Here is an 18,239-nt window from a genome sequence, read left to right on the forward strand (position 1 = left end):
CGCCCGCGCAGTGACCGCCCGCCCAGGAGCCCAGCAGCACCACTGGATCCCAGGGAATCCCCTCAGCACTCCAAAAGGTAAGGAGGCTGGGGGGATTAAATTTTTAAAAAAAATGTGTTAGTGTGTTAGTGTTACTGTGAGTGTTAGTGTGTGTGTTAGTGTTACTGTGAGTGTTAGTGTGTGTGTTAGTGTGTGTGTTAGTGTTAGTGTGTGTGTGTTAGTGTTACTGTGAGTGTTAGTGTTACTGTGAGTGTGTGTGTGTTAGTGTTACTGTGAGTGTTAGTGTGTGTGTTAGTGTTACTGTGAGTGTTAGTGTGTTAGTGTGTGTGTTAGTGTTACTGTGAGTGTTAGTGTGAGTGTGAGTGTGTGTGTGTGTTAGTGTTACTGTGAGTATTAGTGTGTGTGTTAGTGTTACTGTGAGTGTTAGTGTGTGTGTGTTAGTGTTACTGTGAGTGTTACTGTGAGTGTGTGTGTGTGTTAGTGTGTGTGTGTTAGTGTTACTGTGAGTGTTAGTGTGTGTGTGTGTTAGTGTGTGTGTTAGTGTTACTGTGAGTGTGAGTGTGTGTTAGTGTTACTGTGAGTGTTAGTGTGAGTGTGTGTGTGTTAGTGTTACTGTGAGTGTTAGTGTGTGTGTTAGTGTTACTGTGAGTGTTAGTGTGTGTGTTAGTGTTACTGTGAGTGTTACTGTGTGTGTGTGTTAGTGTTACTGTGAGTGTTAGTGTGTGTGTGTTAGTGTTACTGTGAGTGTTAGTGTGTTACTGTGAGTGTGTGTGTGTGTGTTAGTGTTAGTGTGTGTGTTAGTGTTACTGTGAGTGTTAGTGTGTTACTGTGAGTGTGTGTGTGTTAGTGTTAGTGTGTGTGTTAGTGTTACTGTGAGTGTTAGTGTGTGTGTGTTAGTGTTACTGTGAGTGTTAGTGTGAGTGTGTGTTAGTGTGTATGTGAGTGTTAGTGTGTATGTGAGTGTTAGTGTGTGTGTTAGTGTTACTGTGAGTGTTAGTGTTACTGTGAGCGTTAGTGTGTGTGCTAGTGTTACTGTGAGTGTTAGTGTTTGTGTTAGTGTTACTGTGAGTGTTAGTGTGTGTGTTAGTGTTACTGTTAGTGTTACTGTGAGCGTGTGTTAGTGTGTGTGTGTTAGTGTTACTGTTAGTGTTACTGTGAGTGTTAGTGTGTGTGTTAGTGTGAGTGTGTGTTAGTGTTACTGTGAGTGTTAGTGTGTGTGTTAGTGTGAGTGTGTGTGTTAGTGTGAGTGTGTGTGTTAGTGTGAGTGTGAGTGTTAGTGTGAGTGTGTTTTAGTGTTAGTGTGTGTGTTAGTGTTACTGTGTGTGTTAGTGTTACTGTGAGTGTTAGTGTTACTGTGAGTGTTAGTGTTAGTGTCAGTGAGTGTGTTTCTGCTAGTGAGTGTCAGTGAGTGTGTTACTGTGTGTGTCTGTTAGTGAGTGTGTGTTTGTCAGTGAGAGTGTATGTTTTGTAAGTGAGTGTGTGTCTCTGTCAGTAAATGTGTGTGTCTGTTAGCTAGTGTGTATGCGTCTGTTCGTGAGAGTGTGTGTGTGTCTTCAGCACTTACCTTTCTCCAGCGCCGGACTCCCTTGGCGCTGGGGATCCCTCTGCCGCTCAGCTCCGAATGCGCATGCACGAGCCGTGCGCGCATTCAAACCGCCCATAGGAAAGCATTACTCAATGCTTTCCTATGGACGTTCAGTGTTAGAATCGCGGAAGCTCCTCTAGCGGCTGTCAGTGAGACAGCCACTAGAGGCTTGATTAGAAACATAGCAGTTTCTCTGAAACTGCTATGCTTTTAGCTGCAGGGTTAAAACTAGAGGGACCTGACACCCAGACCACTTCATTGAGCTGATGTGATCTGGGTGTCTGTAGTGGTCCTTTAAGTGTGTGTGCATCTGCATGCACTGGTGTACATACCGCGGTCGCAGGGGTTGCAACCCTGCGACCAGGTGCCCGCCGCCATGTGTTGCGGGCCCGGCCTGCGCAGAGTAAGCGTGCGAGGGGGCCCCAAGGATCAATTTTCGCACCGGGGCCCCATAGGTCATGTGTACGCCACTGCTCTAAGCATCAGTTATTTAAACAATTGACAAGTTATTCCTAGTCTTGAGTTGAATTAGTAGCGTTAGAACCCACTGGCTCTGTATCTATGTAGTGTTATAGTGAGTAAAGCAGAGATCCTGTTAATGCTTACAAACTAATTGGCAAAAGGCAGCACTTAACATATAAAAACAAGAAAAAACATAAAGATTAGACAGCCGCAGCATGAATGCATATAGGAAACCCAGTCAGGCTAGCATGTGTGGGATATGTATGGAAGTCACAGCAGTGTCAACTGTTTGTGGTTACTCCTATAATGGTGGCACGGCTTTAGGCAGCGGGCTTGTATTCAGCCTATTCCCAAAGATGGGAAGTGGGAGTCCAGTGTACTGATGGCTAAGGAGGCTGCAGCACTCTGATGGCTCTGTTGGACATCCCTCCAGCCCCAGGCCGGTTGACAGGCCAGCATCTTCGTGCCACTGACTTTGGTGCTCCTAGGGTCCCAGTCCTTCCCTCTAGGGGGTTAAGCAGGAGGTTTTGGTGGTAGGTGGCCGCTGATAGCGGGTGGTCCTCCGCCTGTGTGGGCGATGCCGCGGGGTTCTGCCCCTGGTGGCCCTCGGCCTAGGTGATCTCTTAATGGGAGGAGGTTTGTGTTCTTTGGAGACATGAGTGATCAAAGGGGGCCCACTCACCATCCGGCTCTCAACCTCCTGGTCGTCCTCCTGATGTGGAGACTTTGCAGCTTTTTGCCGTGCCTCTAACTAGGCCCAGAAGCGGTTGAAAATTTCATCCAGCCTCCTTTGAGTGACCTGTACCGGGTCTGGAAGCGCCGGCTCCGGTTGCTGGAAGTTTAAGTCCTGCTGGGTAATTCAAACCGACATTTTGTGTATGTCTGCTGGGGCTGTAACTTAGCAAGTGGGGTCAATTTAGTTTTGCTTGATGCCGGGTGCAAGCCAGGGTGGACCGGGATGACCCCTGCCAGTACAGGAGGGGGGTGAACAGGGCTGAGATGCAGTCTTGGAGGGCACTAGGTCGCACAGAGCGGAGGATCGGCCGCCTCACCCATCCGGCGATACTGCTAGGCCTCACTCCAGACACCTCCTGCAGATGCTTCGTGCACCTACGGGCAACAGACCTGGGGCACCTTGGCTGGCTCTAGACTTAAGTGTGTTCTGGGTTTGAGCGTTTGGTAGGGTTATGGCTGGCTAGTGCGCATTTAATCAGGCTGGATAGGAAGATTGAGCTTGGAGCTCACATGAGGCACGTCCCGCTGCCATGAAGCCCAGGCCCCGCCCCCCAGGACTTTTAACCCATTAAGGACCAAACTTCTGGAATAAAATGGAATCATGACATGTCACACATGTCATGTGTCCTTAAGGGGTTAAAAATGTAACCATTCTTTGTTGGAAATTTGATCTTGTGTTAATTACCCTCTCAGGTAACTTTAAAGAATTTTTTTAAAAATGTTTATCTTTTATTGTTACAGATAAAAGCCTGTCTGGGATCACATGTGGCTAATGCAGTACTTGGAGGAGTGGCACTTGCAATTTACATAATTCAGTTGGATACAGAGACACAGGCATGCTGGGTATCAGTGGACAAACAAAATTTTAACAAATGTATGTCTCTTAGCAACTCACCAGAGTATTCTCGTTATGATTATTATGATTATGAGGAACGTTATAGCCAAAATGCCAGCAAGTTGACTTTGGTAAGTTAATCACAGTTAAGTACAGATATAAAATGGTGAAGTATTTTAAATAATGAAGCTTTACAGTATTGGATGACAAAGGAAATGATAAATGAATATTAATTTATAAGAAAAAAAACTTGAAAATGTTAACTAGTTAAGATAAATGTACTTTTTACATTTTCCAGAAGTGTTACATTTTTGGTGGAGAGGGGAAAATGCTTGCGGTATGCCTGCTACCAAAGAATATCTGTATTCTATAGGTGTTTGGCATTCTTCATCAAGTCCCTAAACATTTTAACAGCTACTTTACCACCTGTACATTGTGTTGCTCCTGTTATTTTATTGGAAGGTCCTCCACCATTATTGATTTCTTGGTTTCTGATTTGGCTTTGGATCCTGGCTTGTATTTCATTTAATTTTACTTCACTGCATACTATATTCTCTTAATCCTTACTTTTGTTGAAGCTGCCTGTCACATCTGTCTACAGTCTTGCAAAATCCACTTTAAAGGGACACTATAGTCACCAGAACAGTTATAGCTTAATGTAGTTATTCTGCTGTGCATAGCATGTCTCTGCAGGCTTTTAATGTGAACACTGCCTGTTTACGTCACTGCCTAAGAACATCTCTAGTGGCAGTCACTAGCGGTGCTTTCTGGATCAGTTCCTCTCAATTCCTATGATATGCCTTCCAATTCCACTCGGGAGATGTTGCTGAACACATATTGGGGTGTTCTTTGGCATTACCCCTTAAAGTTCTCAGTAAATGTATTCTTAAATTGCTATGTGTGTCAAAAATATCACCAATTATTATTTGTTTGTTTTTTAAATTTGGCATAGATTGGTGGTAAAATGGTTTCCTGAAAAGGGTCAAAATACCCCAAGTTTAATACCTTAGGTTGTCTTCTTTTAAAAAAAAATATATACATGTGAAGGGTTATTCAGGGATTCCTGACAGATATCGTTAATTTTGAAAATACCGTATATACTCGAGTATAAGCCGACCCGAATATAAGCCTAGGCCCCTAATTTTACCCCCAAAAAACGGGAAAACTTATTGACTCGAGTATAAGACTAGGGTGGGAAATGCAGCAGCTACTGGTAAATTTCTAAATAAAATTAGATCCTAAAAAAATTATATTCATTTAATATTTATTTACAGTGTGTGTATATAATGAATGCAGTGTGTGTGTGTGTATGAGTGCAGTGTGTGTGTATGAATGCAGTGTGTGTGTGTGTGTGTGTGTGTGTTGCAGAGCCTTGGTGGGGGATGGGCATTTTTATTATTATTTTTTTTCAATTATTGTAATATTTTTTTTTATTATTATTATTAAAATATTATTTTATTTTAATTTTATTATTATTTAAATGGTTTTTTTTTTTTCCGTCCCCCCTGCTTGATACATGGCAGGGAGGGGGGCTCTCACTCCCTGGTGGTCCGGTGGATGGGCACTGTGTAGGAGGGGGGCTGGCAGAGAGTTTACTTACCTCTCCTGCAGCTCCTGTCAGCTCCCTTCTCCTCCGCGCCGGTCCGTTCAGCACCTCTGTCAGCTCCCAGTGTAAGTCTCACGAGAGCCGCACTATGACCCCGCGGCTCTCGCGAGACTTGCACTGGGAGCTGACAGAGGTGCTGAACGGACCGGCAAGGAGGAGGAGGGAGCTGACAGGAGCTGCAGGAGAGGTAAGTAAACGCTCTGCAGCCCCCACAGCCCCCTGTCTGTATTATGGCAATATAAATTGCCATAATACAGACACTGACTCGAGTATAAGCCGAGTTGTGGTTTTTCAGCACAAAAAATGTGCTGAAAAACCCGGCTTATACTCGATTATATACGGTAGCTTGGTTTGGAAATAGCAAAGTACTACTTATTGCATGTTAACATTGGGTATTTCTAAATTCAGGACAAAATTTTGAAACTATTTAGCACGGGTGTTTTTTTGGCAGTTGTAGACGCATAACAGATTTTGGGGGTCAAAGTTAGAAAACGTGTGGGTTTTTTTTCATCATATTTTCATCATTATTTTTGTTTTATAGTAAATTAGATGATATGATGAAAATAATGGTATCTTTAGAAAGACCATTTAATGGCAAGAAAAACAGTATATAATATGGGTGGGTGAATGCGTAAGAGGAAACTTACAGCTAAACACAAACACCACAGAAATGTAAAAACAGCCCTGGTCCTTAACCGTAAGATAATTGAAAAACGGTCTGGTCACTAAGGGGTTAAGAGAATACAATGTAAACACCTCTTAGCATGATTCTGTTTGCTGTTTATTAAGATAAAGTGTAAACATGTTTACAGTTTTACACTATTAGACAAGACTCGTTGATGTGATAGTTGTGTAACACGTGTTTACACCATGCTCCATTGTCAGAGAACTGTTACTGCCAGTTGAGTTCACATGCCCCTGTGTTACACTATGCTGCCGTCTATTATTGCAGTTGATTTACATTGTATACCCTTCGGAATTCATCTATCTATACTTCCTATTGGATTTGGAATCTATACTTCCTATGGACTTGTACCGCGGGCTGTATTTGCCGCGAGGCAAACAAGGCATTTGCCAAGGACAGCATTTTCAGGGGGATGGCAAAAAACGCCGCCCTAAGTGCCTAGGAAAATGCCTTGTTTGCCTCTTATCCTGGAGGGCCCAAGAGGTGGCCAGCTGGCCACCATAGGGCCCCCCCAATGCGTTCAGATACGCATATTGTAGGTAAACTCTTCCTGCTGCCTCACGTGCCCTTCTATAATGCCGGGAGTTGGAACATGACGTCAATCTGGTCCCGGGGATGCGCGAGGGAAAAGAGCTCAGTTCTCTCGCTGCCCCATTGAGCGCCTGCCCGTCCGCCCAGCCAGCCGACCAGACAACTCCAGCAAGGAGCCTGCTAGCAGCACCAGCAAGGAACCTGCCAGCCCAGCCAGCAGCCCCCATCAAGGAGCCTGCCCAGCTGCAGTCAGGGACAGGATCCACTCAAGCTTTCCCAAGGGTAGGGATGCTGGGTGGATTTAAATAATAAAGATTTTTAAAAATGAGTAAGTGTATGAGAAAATGTGTGTGTGTGTGGCTGTCAGTGTGTGTTTGTGTGTCAGTGAGTGTGTGTGCGTATGTCTGTCAGTGTGTTTGTGTAGCTCTCAGTGTCTATGAGTGAGTGAGTGAATGTGAGTGTGTCAAATTAGTGAGGATGTTTGTGTCACTTAGTGTATGTCAGTGTCAGGGACAGGATTCACTCCAACTCTCCCAAAGATAGGGAGGCTGGGTGGATTTAAATAATATATAAAAAAAAAATTAATGAGCGAGTGTATGAGAAGAAGTGTGTGTGTGTCTGTGTGGCTGTAAGTGTGTGTCTGTCAGTGTGTGTCAGTGAGTGTGCGCCTGTGTGTGGCTGTCAGTGTCTGTGAGTGAGTGAGTGAGTGAATGTGTATATCTGTCAGTGTGTCAAATCAGTGAGGATGTTTGTGTTAGTGAGTGTATGTCAGTGTATGTGTATCTGAGAGTGTGTGCCTGTCAGTGAGTGGGAATGTAAGTTTGTGTCTGTCAGTGAAAGTGTGGGTTGTTTAAACAGTGTCTGTGCCAATGACTATCTCTCAGTGAGTGTATGTCAGTGCATGTGTCAATAAGGGCGTGCGTCTGTCAGTTAAAAAAGTGGCTTTGATATGAAGTGGTGGGGCAAATTTAGATTAGGGGGGTGCGTACCTAGGGCAGCACAAATCCAGAATACACCTCTGCTTGTACCATTCATGTACTGGGATTAAATACCACGTACCAGCAGGGTTCTTCCACACATATTCAGACAATGGACTGTGTTACAAATTGCTATTTGTAACTGGCCCTTTAAATGAGAAATTGCCCTGCTTCCCGGGATTGTGGAGAAGCCCGTTTGCCAGCCTCCTTCCTCATGACTATGGCCTCTGGAAGATTGTGCCCCTGAAAACATATTAACTTTTATTGGGTGTGTATGGCCCTTTAAGAACCGTCTGGGGACATCTTGTAACTTTGGTGAACAATGTCCCTTTAAGACTATGTCCCCAGACCTGTAAAATAACTTGTCCCTGGCTTTCTCCCACTTGGTTCAGTAAATAGGGCTTACTGAACCAAGTACCACACAGGCAGACCACCCAGAAGTTAAAGTGTGCAGGCAATTTACCTCCCAGGCTGTGAGGTTACTGCAGTTTAATTGCTGACCGCTGGGTGGCCGCCATTCGACAGTCGAACACGTGGCGGCGGCCATCTTTGTTCATTCGAACGCGGTCAGCGGTGTATGCTAAAGATTCTGTGGAACTAAAATCGGATACGCAAATACACGAACACCGCTGACCCTTACCTTCTTCCATACTGAACTTGCAGCTCCAGAGACTAAGTCCCGTTTGAAGATGGGACTTAGTCGTTTTTCTGCATGAAATTGACCGACCGCACAGCCCAAATCTATGGAACTGTTTTGGGCAGGAAATTGTGCTTGCGGTCGGTCATAAAGGGACCTCCAGCTAACTTTTGATCCACTGGAGGGATTTGGCTGATTTTTGGAAGTGTTTATGTTTGATGTATGCTGAGTCTAAATATGTAATTTATGGAGATTGAATGTATGGTTTTAAAGGTGTCGTCCTTCCCCCCCCAGCGGCAGTGTGAACCCCAGGGGGCCGAAGGTGTCGTCCTTGCCCCCCCCAGCAGCAGTGTGAACCCCAGGGAGCTGAAGGTGTCGTCCTTCCTCCCCAGCGGCAGTGTGTGTTACATGGAGCTGAAGGTGCCGTCCTTCCCCCCCAGCGGCAGTGTGTACCCCAGGGGGCCGAAGGTGTCGTCCTTCCCCCCCCCAGCGGCAGTGTGTACCCCAGGGGGCCGAAGGTGTCTTCCTTTCCCCCCAGCGGCAGTGTGAACCCCAGGGAGCTGAAGGTGTCGTCCTTGCTCCCCAGCGGCAGTGTGTGTTACAGGGAGCTGAAGGTGCCGTCCTTCTTCCCCAGCGGCAGTGTGTACCCCAGGGAGCTGAAGGTGTCATCCTTCCTCCCCAGCGGCAGCCTGTGTTTCAGGGAGAGGAGCACAGCACCCTCTCTCCCCAGCGGCAGATTACATTAACAAGGGGAGACACCAATCTCCCAGACGGCACAGATGGGACCGTGGTCTCTGTGCCTGATCTACCGGGATGCTGGACAGCCTGTCCAGATCCCCCACTACCCTCACCAGGACAACAGGAGGAGGGGGTAAGTACAAATTCCCCTCCCCAGCTAACTCCTAACGTGGTCTCAGGGTTAACAGAGGCGATGTTAACCCCTACTGACTCCCATGTTCCCCTGGCTACTGAGCCGGACTATGGTCTCAACACCCCAGCAGAAGAGCTGGCAGCTGGGCAGAGTGCAGTTGGCCTCCGCCCTCCCTCAAGTCCCCACAGCATGTTGCCCCATCACCACAGCAAAATACCCAGGTGCAGTAACTGTTTCTTGTGGGTGGGTCACCCTTGTACCTGTTTGTTGTGGGTGGGCTACTCTGGCATTTGGTTATTGTGGGTTGGTGGATCGACTAACGGAGGCACTGACCGACAGAAGGTCAGGTGCCTGGTTAGTCTTCCACCCCAATGGGGAGATATGTTACAAATTGCTATTTGTAACTGGCCCTTTAAATGAGAAATTGCCCTGCTTCCCGGGATTGTGGAGAAGCCTGTTTGCCAGCCTCCTTCATCATGACTATGGCCCCTGGAAGATTGTGCCCCTGAAAACGTATTAACTTTTATTGGGTGTGTATGGCCCTTTAAGTACCGTCTGGGGACATCTTGTAACTTTGGTGAACAATGTCCCTTTAAGACTATGTCCCCAGACCTGTAAAATAACTTGTCCCTGGCTTTCTCCCACTTGGTTCAGTAATATAGAAAATTTTCTCCATACTTACCGTAATTTTATTTTCCTGGCTATAATTCATGGCAGCATCACTAATGGGTTAGCTCCGCCCCTAACATGAACAGGACAGGAAACAATCAATCAATTAATCAACCAGACTATAGGTATAAAAGGTCCCTCCTCCTTCCAACCCACAGTCTAGTATAAAGCTTAAAAAAAAATTATTGGGAGGGTTGCTGATGCTGCCATGAATTATAGCCAGGAAAAGAAAATTACGGTAAGTATGGAGAAAATGTTCTATATTCCTGGCCATTCATGGCAGCATCACTAATGGGTAATACCCAAGCTCCGTAATCAAGGGAGGGTGAATAAAAACGAGACTCCAATATCATGCTGCAAAGGAGAATTTATTCACGAGAGATTCACTGAGGACAAAACCCCTCTACCGAAGGATGATGAAGAAGAGACCACATCCAGTTTGTACTGTTTGATGAAGGTTATAGGTGACGACCAGGTGGCTGCCCTGCATATGTCATCAGAAGGAACCTCTGCCCAATTAGCCCAGGAGGTGGCCAATGCTCTCGTAGAGTGCGTCTTTATCTTTTCCGGAGGAGATATTTTCTTTAGTTTATATGCCATATTGATGTTATTAGAAACCCAACGCCTTAAAGTAGCTGTAGATGCCGCCTCCCCTTGTCTGTATCCTGACGGGATAATAAACAATTGCTCCGACTTTCTAAACTTGTTTGAGACCTCAATATCTAGCACAAGCTAAATTGCTTTTTTTTTGGTAATGTATTTTATTGGTGTTTTTTGTTTTTGTATGTTCCCTCCTTTTAGACCTGGGTTATTTAATAAAGTTTAATTTATATACTTTGTTCTTTTATACTGAGCGACACACTTTGGTCTTATGTGTCCCTGTAGCACACCAACTATCCCCATTTGTTATTAAAGGCATACAATAGACTGAAAATTAACCCCTCTTTAATGCATTACATAATAATATGTCAAATGTAAAATTAAAGTTCTTGCTACTTTTGTTATTATAGTGCAAGTAGAGATTGCAGGAAGGTAACTCCCTGACCAGACAGAGGCTCCACCAGAAATCTCTCATCAAGGTTTTTTTTTTCTTTTATCACAAACTCCTATGTATAACCAAAAAAAATCCACATACAGGGGGCACCAGACAGACTAAACTTTTATTCAAAACGACAACTGTGGTATATAAAGTTAAAAAAAAATGTTTTGTGATGTTCAACCAATAAAACAGGTACACCAGTGATACGTACAGTTTGTATACTAAATGCACAGTAGCTCAACAATAAACAAATGTATAAATCAATGGAACAACACATTTATAGGAACCAATTTATACCCTAAGGATATCAGTGGGACAATCAGTCTGTAACGGAGCTCCGTGTACTCCGACCGAGTACCCTCCGTTGATGGACGCTTCCTAGCTTGCGCCGAGGACCACAAGCACCGCACTGGACACCACAACCACCGCTGACTCCACAACCACCGTATCTTAACTGGAGCCGCACCGTCTTCCTTCCACCCTGGATCGGTTTCTGTCCTCGAGGACCGTGTGGGGAAGACCTCTCCTCCAGGAGAGCGTATCCGGAACAAGCTCCTAAAAGAGCTAAGTGATTAAAGCTCAGGGGAGTATGTAGAGCATAGCAATCCCCAGTGTGATATAGCAGTTCCCTCCAATAACGAGACAAGGCTACGTATTGAGGGTCAAGAAGAACTGAGGTGCTGGCACACCCAGCCTGGTTTTTAATACGGTTGTGCACATACATAACACACCCAGGGGGAGGCATAAAATAACCAATCAAATAACAGTCCAACCCACACATCCCCTCCCCTCAGATAAGCAGTTAACATAATTATTACAGACAGTAAAAATACAGTTTTCACACATACACTGTAACTTTAAAACCATACATTCAATCTCCATAAATTACATATTTAGACTCAGCATACATCAAACATAAACACTTCCAAAAATCAGCCAAATCCCTCCAGTGGATCAAAAGTTAGCTGGAGGTCCCTTTATGACCGACCGCAAGCACAATTTCCTGCCCAAAAGAGTTCCATAGATTTGGGCTGTGCGGTCGGTCAATTTCATGCAGAAAAACGACTAAGTCCCATCTTCAAACGGGACTTAGTCTCTGGAGCTGCAAGTTGAGTATGGAAGAAGGTAAGGGTCAGCGGTGTTCGTGTATTTGTGCATCCGATTTTAGTTCCACAGAATCTTTAGCATACACCGCTGACCGCGTTCGAATGAACAAAGACGGTCGGCAATTAAACTGCAAAAAAAAAAAACACAAGGGAAATAACTTTTCCGGTATAGTCCAATATTATTTATCAATGCAATAAGTAGTAAATAAATGGTATAATGATATTAATTTCACAAGAGGAGCAATTCACCAGAACCCCGTAGGTTTCCCTTTAGGGCTAAAAAGAGCTACAACATGTATCCAACTAATCCAACAAAAATATAATTGAATTTAAATTAAGGAGACCGCTCTACAGGTGATTTACAGTCAGAAAGTAGTTAATAATAACAAGCAACACGCTTCATTTTATCTACAAAAATGCATATGGCCTTGACAGAGCCACATTACATTTAATTCTGACAGATCCTTCTTACCGTAATTGTTTTTATAGATATGATTGTAGTGAAAGTAGAAGTGACAACCTTACAGATTTTTTTTTTTTTACAACTGCTACACATAAAATTCTGAATGATATTGAGAAAATTATAACATAGCGTTCTTTTTCTTTACTCATCTTCCAGATCCTGAGAATATCCGTTATTTCGGTGACTCTAATCTTATCTCTTCTTGGATTAATCATTTCCGTGTGCATTATGGTTTTTGGATGGAAAGTGCTGAAAACTGCCGGATATTCCTTGCTGGTACTGTCTTTGCCTATATGAGTTGTAATCATTGATTTACTTTAAAAACGTATAGTTTGAAATTAGTTATAAATGTCTTTTTTAAATAGAGTACTGCATTAATGAACACAATGCAAAATGAATAGTGGGTTACAGCTGTGTTAATTACACTGTAGGATTAGGTTGTAGGGTTAACGAGATATATGGTTAGGGCATGGCCGATCCTGGGCAGTTGCATGTGATGCACAATGCCCAGGCGCTCTGTAGCTATAGACAAATCGGCAGGGAGTGCAGCCACAACCTCGCATTGGGCTACATTCCTTGTGTTAAGATCTGTACCCTTGTGCTCAGCACTGGGCGGAAGAGCTGGAAGGCAAAGATTATGATCTCCTGGCATTAGGATGGTGCTGATAAGTTATTTGAGGACAGCATGACACTGGTAAGCTATTTGGAAAGGGAAATGGCACTGATTAGCCCATTGGGACAAATATGGCATTGATAAGCTATTTGGGCACAAAGATGGCAGTGATAAGCCATTTTGTTACACAAAGATGGCACTGATGAGCTATTATGGGACATAGATGGCATTGATAAGCTATTTTGGGACAATGATGGCAATAATAAGCTATTTGGGCACAAATATGGCATAAATTAGCTATTTTGAGACAAATGTCACTGAGAAGCTGTATTGAGACAAATGGCATTGATAGGCTTTTGGGGGGCAAAGCTTGAACTGTAGGAAGAGGGTGGCATGTACCTGATAAAGTTTGGGGGGCCAAAGAGGTGGAGTGGTTTCCATAGAAAATGGGCATTGTGAAGGACCGCCTGGTACCCCGGCTGGGTACCTCCATCAAGCACGCTTCCTAGCTCTAACTGGGACACGCTTCACCCCCAAGTTGCCGCAGCTTGACTGGGGTCCATACGGAGTTTGCCACCCTGGGGAGGAAGGACGAAACTCACCTGTCATGGGGAGGGAGACTGCCCCTTTCCTCTCCCTGTAATACATATGGTCGCTGAGAAGAGAGACTGACCGTCTACTCTCCCTGTAATGCATACTGCAGCTGGAGAGGGGGGCCGGCTTTCTCTACTCCCGGTGGCTCTAGCTGCCGCTGCGGAGAGGGACCAGCTGTTTCCACTACTGGTTGCTACAGCTGTTGCTGGGGAGGAACACCGGCTGTCTCCTCTCCCTGTAACATACACTGCCGCTGGGGAGAGAGACCTGCTGTCTCCTCTCCCAGTGGCTCTATTCCAAGCGTTTGTGACTGAACATAGTCAAAGAACATTCGTACTCCTGCTCCGTAGCATGTCCACTCTGTATTCCTGGATGTCCCATAACTGACTTTGCTGTCAAAGTCACTGTCCTCCTCCAGGGCCTCCCACAGTAGGCCAGTACCATTGTAGTCAACACCCTCTGATCTTTAGCCATCCAAGGGCACCGCTTGACCGTATACTACCGTAGCGCCCAGTATGCCTCATCCAGCCACACTTCCTACCTGACCAGTCACTGGAGTTCCATTTACCCACTCCTCCAGGGGCTGCTCTACAAAAAACAGCATCCGCAGCGCCACTTGCTTCTACCTGCGCTGTTCCCAACTGGGAAGGCTCACTCTCCACCTAACTTGAGTTTCCACCATGGCCTCGTGCCAGAGATCTCTCCGTATGCCATCTCTCCAGGCCAGCTCCTCCTCCGCTGAGATTGGGCCATACTTCTAGGCCTATGCATCCTGCAGTCTCCAGTGGAACTCCTCCTTGTATGGGGGCGCTGGCTGGGGGCTAGCTTGCTCCATCCTGACAAATTCCTGCAGGTATACAGGTATCTCAGATGGGTCCCCAATCGCTAGGAAGCCATATCACGGCTGCCACCAGATGTGACGGCCCGTCTGGTAACCCGGCTGGGTACCTCTGCCAAGCACGCTTCCTAGACCGGTGTCTATCCAGAATTTTCCACCCTGGAACAGGGTCCTGTGTTGCAGCTCCAAGTGATTAAGCTCTCCTGCAGAAAGTGTAGCTGTGTAGCTGTCTCACCCAAGCACTAGCCAAAACCTTGTGAAGGGTGAAGTAGAACGGAGTTATTACATCAAGGCACACTAAATTTATACACAGACCCCCAGCATGGGGTGTCCATTGATTGTAACAGAGGCCCACCCAGGCTCCTCTGTGTCTGGAAGATAATTGAGTCAGATATCGGTTAAGCTAATTATTTCCTGGACACAGAGAGAGCAACAACAAAACATACATAAAAATAATTGAGCACCATCATATGCCATACAACCCCGGGAAGCTTGTCCCCGGGCTTCCCATCTGTCCAAATAGCGCAGTTTTAGTGTGCCGCGGCAGCTCTCTGATCCGGTGCAGAGTTCCATGGCGCTGGGGTGAAAGTCCTAATCACCCAAAACAGCGGCGATTCCTTAGGTTCTTCAGGCTCCCCCAAGTTCAGAGTATCTTTGGATGCCTCATCACCTCCTCTATCTTCCCTCCAAAAAGAGCCCTGCTCATGGGGGGGTCCCTAAGTCCCCCGTTTAGTTGAATAGCCCCCACTTGAGGTGCACTGGGGGGAGGGTGGGCTGGGGAAGGGCACTAACCTAAACTCCCACACATAGAAAGCAGACCTAATAGGTCAGAGAGAGTAGGGCGCCCCCTAGTGATTATCCATACATATGTACAAAAAAGTAAAATATAACTTTTAATAGTTAATGCATAAAATGCTTGAGGTAAGGACCCGGATACAAAACAAAAAAGGGGAGAAAATGAAAATACAATACACAAAATAAAGAAAACAAAATAAAGTAAAATTAGATCGGGAGGATATCAATAAATGTGAGAGCGTGCTGGATGGGGATAGTATAACCTAAGGTGATAACCTACAAGTTACTATGCGTATGAACGCCCTCCAAACTGCTGTATATCTCACAGGTACACTATAAACTCTTGGTTGACTCGTGCTGTGGACCCTCCGTTTACTCCCCGCTAACAGTATCCAACACGGAATCTGATAGGGTAGAGAGAATGGCAAACTATAATGTGCCCATGAAGGAGGGAAAAGAGGCAACGAGAAAATAACATGAGAAGTAAGTGTATCATATAAATGAGTACTGTTCTGGATGATACTAGTGTATCTAAAAACGATACAGTTATGGGAGCAATGCCTCTGGGGTTGAGGGAGCGAACTCAGTGAGGAGAGAGCAGCCACTGATAACCAGACAGTGCTATAAGATACTAGCTAACAGTTGTGCAGTGGTGTCTTTGAAAAAAATCCTTCCTCTACACCCACCAAACGTGCCCCCATCATCACCCCTCTTAGATAAAAATGATACAATTGTAGGAACCGGCTGTGAGGACCAAACTCGGTGTTCAAAGAGCGCTCAGTAACTGGGATGCAGAGCTACAGTGAACCAGGTCTATACTAGCCAACCTGCTGGACCTTAGGATTCAACGCTCGCTCAATACAACAATTCTGTCCCCTTATGCAACTCTTGCTTAATACACCAAGTCTGTCCCCTTGAAGCCACCCCTCTGAGTTTAAAAAGAAAAGAAAACTCTGTATCTCTATAGAGGAACTATAACGAATTGCTCAATTTACTGACTAATTCTCCATGCGAACAGACTCAAGTCATATCCTCCCTAACTGCCTGCCTGACACGTGTTTCGGCGCCAACACAAGCGCCTTCTTCTGAGGCTAAACAAGAAATGAGTAACGGGAGCCCCTTATATACCCATGAAAGCTAAGTCCAAGCTATGGGCGTGATTCACATTGTTGCGCCCTGATTCGCCGGGAACGGACCAATGACGCCCCTTTGTGTGTCAGGAGCTGATTGGGTAATGTTGCTGGCAATCAACGGAACCATTAACCCCTTCAGTGCCCGTGACCAGTATGACATCCATGGATGTGACGAACCCTTTTATATACATATGGGGCTGCTCATGTTGAACAGTGCCTGTATAACAAGTGACCAAATATAAAATTTAATCAATGTGAGAGTGCTGACCCGAAAAAATACGGGTTTCGGAGGCCTAAGATGAGCCTCCAGTCAGGTCCTCTAGTGAGGGGAGACTACTTCAGATGCATGGAATGAAAATCGTGGGATTATATCCCGGGAGGGTAAGTCCAAAAGCCACTAAGGGGGTCTGGTGCACAATGGGTTATTTACATAAATATGGGGTTCCCGTCGGTGAAACCTAAATAATATGAAAAAGAACGTGAAAAAGAACATGAAACAAAAATAAAAATGAAAGAAGTGACAGTAAAAAAAATAAAATATAAGTGTAATTGAATAAAGTGTGAAAATAAATGAAATAAATATAAATAAAGTTGAACAAAAAGAATAAATAAGCGTGTTGCTATAAAAAATGAAAAAATAATAATAATAAACTAATGAACGAATAGATGAAATAAAACGAAAGTATGTACAGTCCCTAAAGAAATTATGTACATGTGTATGATCATTTATGTTAATAGAATCCTGATGTGTTTATTTCTCAATAAAGGGAGTGTACAGGTGTATCCCTCAGGTTTCTCACGGAATGTACATGCTCCATGATTCGCCTTTTAAATGGGCGGATTGTTTTGCCCACATATTTTAGGCCACATTCACAAATCAGGAGGTAAACTAAGCCTTTGGTACTGCAATTAAAGAATTGTTTAACATTGCAGACCACCTGATTGCTTGAGTCCATAAGTTGTTTAGAGTCTTTGCAAATGTGGCTGCATGCGACGCATTTGCCACACTTGTAAGTACCCTGTAAAGAAAGCCAGTTGTGACCAGGTTTCTTGGAGGATAAATGGCTGGGCACAAGTGACTCTTTTAGATTTCTACCTCTACGTGCTGTTAGAGATACGTAGGGGGTGACTATCCCCTTAAAGTGGGGGTCCTGTGATATGAGTGGCCAGAACCTGCCTAGTATCTTCTTGGCCTGGTTCCAACCTGAATCAAAACTTGCGATGCAGCGAATAGGCGTTTGTGTGGCAAGTGTCAGTTTGTCGCTGAGGAGTTCCGATCTATCACTATGTAGAGCCCTCTGATACGCTTGCTTTAGACAGCGGTTGGGATAGCCCCTCTCTTTGAATCTGTGTTTAAGGAGTTTGGCTTGGATGGTAAATTCCTCCACGTTGGAACAGTTTCTCCTGAGTCGGAGGTACTGTCCCACGGGGATGCCTCTCTTCAGTGTGGTGGGGTGATAGCTCTCCCACCTCAACATAGTGTTAGTTGAGGTGGGTTTCCTGAATAAAGTCGTCTCAATGGTTTGTTTTGATGTGGTCGTGAACGTACAGTCAAGGAAGTTCAAGGACGACCCCCCTATCTCCATTGTAAACTTCAAGTTAAGGTCATTGGAGTTCAAGGTCTCAACGAAGGTCAGAAAAAGATCCCTCGTGCCAGTCCATACCACTAGTACGTCATCTATATAGCGTTTCCACATAAAGATGAATTTGGTGTATTCAATGTTTGAGTTGCTGAAGACCACGTACTCCTCCCACCAGCCCAGGTGCAGGTTGGCATACGATGGGGCACAAGATGTCCCCATAGCTGTGCCCTGCACCTGGTGGTAGTACTGTCCATTAAACAAGAAAAAGTTGTGGGTCAAGACAAACTGTAGTAAATCTATTACAAAGGAGGTATGGCCCTGATGTCTAGTCGTAGAAATTTGGTAGAGGGATCTGAGGGTAGATGTTTATAGGTGGTACCGTCTTTAAGTATATTTAGGGCCATTTGTACATATTGTGTTTTATTCTGTACCACGATATTGCCCCCCTTGTCTGCCGGCTTGATGACTATGTCATAATTTGC

The 18,239-nt window shown here is 45.0% G+C and overlaps 2 protein-coding genes across 4 annotated transcripts in view; both read left to right on the top strand.

The window, feature by feature from the left end:
• The window catches only part of CCDC86 (coiled-coil domain containing 86), a 248,143-nt gene that overhangs the window by 184,196 nt on the left and 45,708 nt on the right, over positions 1 to 18,239 (top strand). The gene's annotated exons all lie outside the window — the stretch shown is intronic.
• Positions 1 to 18,239, top strand: part of LOC134575655 (uncharacterized) — a 185,474-nt gene that overhangs the window by 154,638 nt on the left and 12,597 nt on the right. For all 3 annotated transcript variants that reach the window (XM_063435005.1, XM_063435006.1, XM_063435004.1), the window contains exons 5-6: positions 3,524 to 3,748; positions 12,358 to 12,477. In XM_063435005.1, the coding sequence (XP_063291075.1) occupies positions 3,524 to 3,748; positions 12,358 to 12,477 (345 nt within the window). The remainder of the gene's footprint in view (positions 1 to 3,523; positions 3,749 to 12,357; positions 12,478 to 18,239) is intronic.

Source organism: Pelobates fuscus, chromosome 10 (genome assembly GCF_036172605.1).
Source record: "Pelobates fuscus isolate aPelFus1 chromosome 10, aPelFus1.pri, whole genome shotgun sequence".
In the NCBI taxonomy this organism is placed as follows: Eukaryota; Metazoa; Chordata; class Amphibia; order Anura; family Pelobatidae; genus Pelobates; species Pelobates fuscus.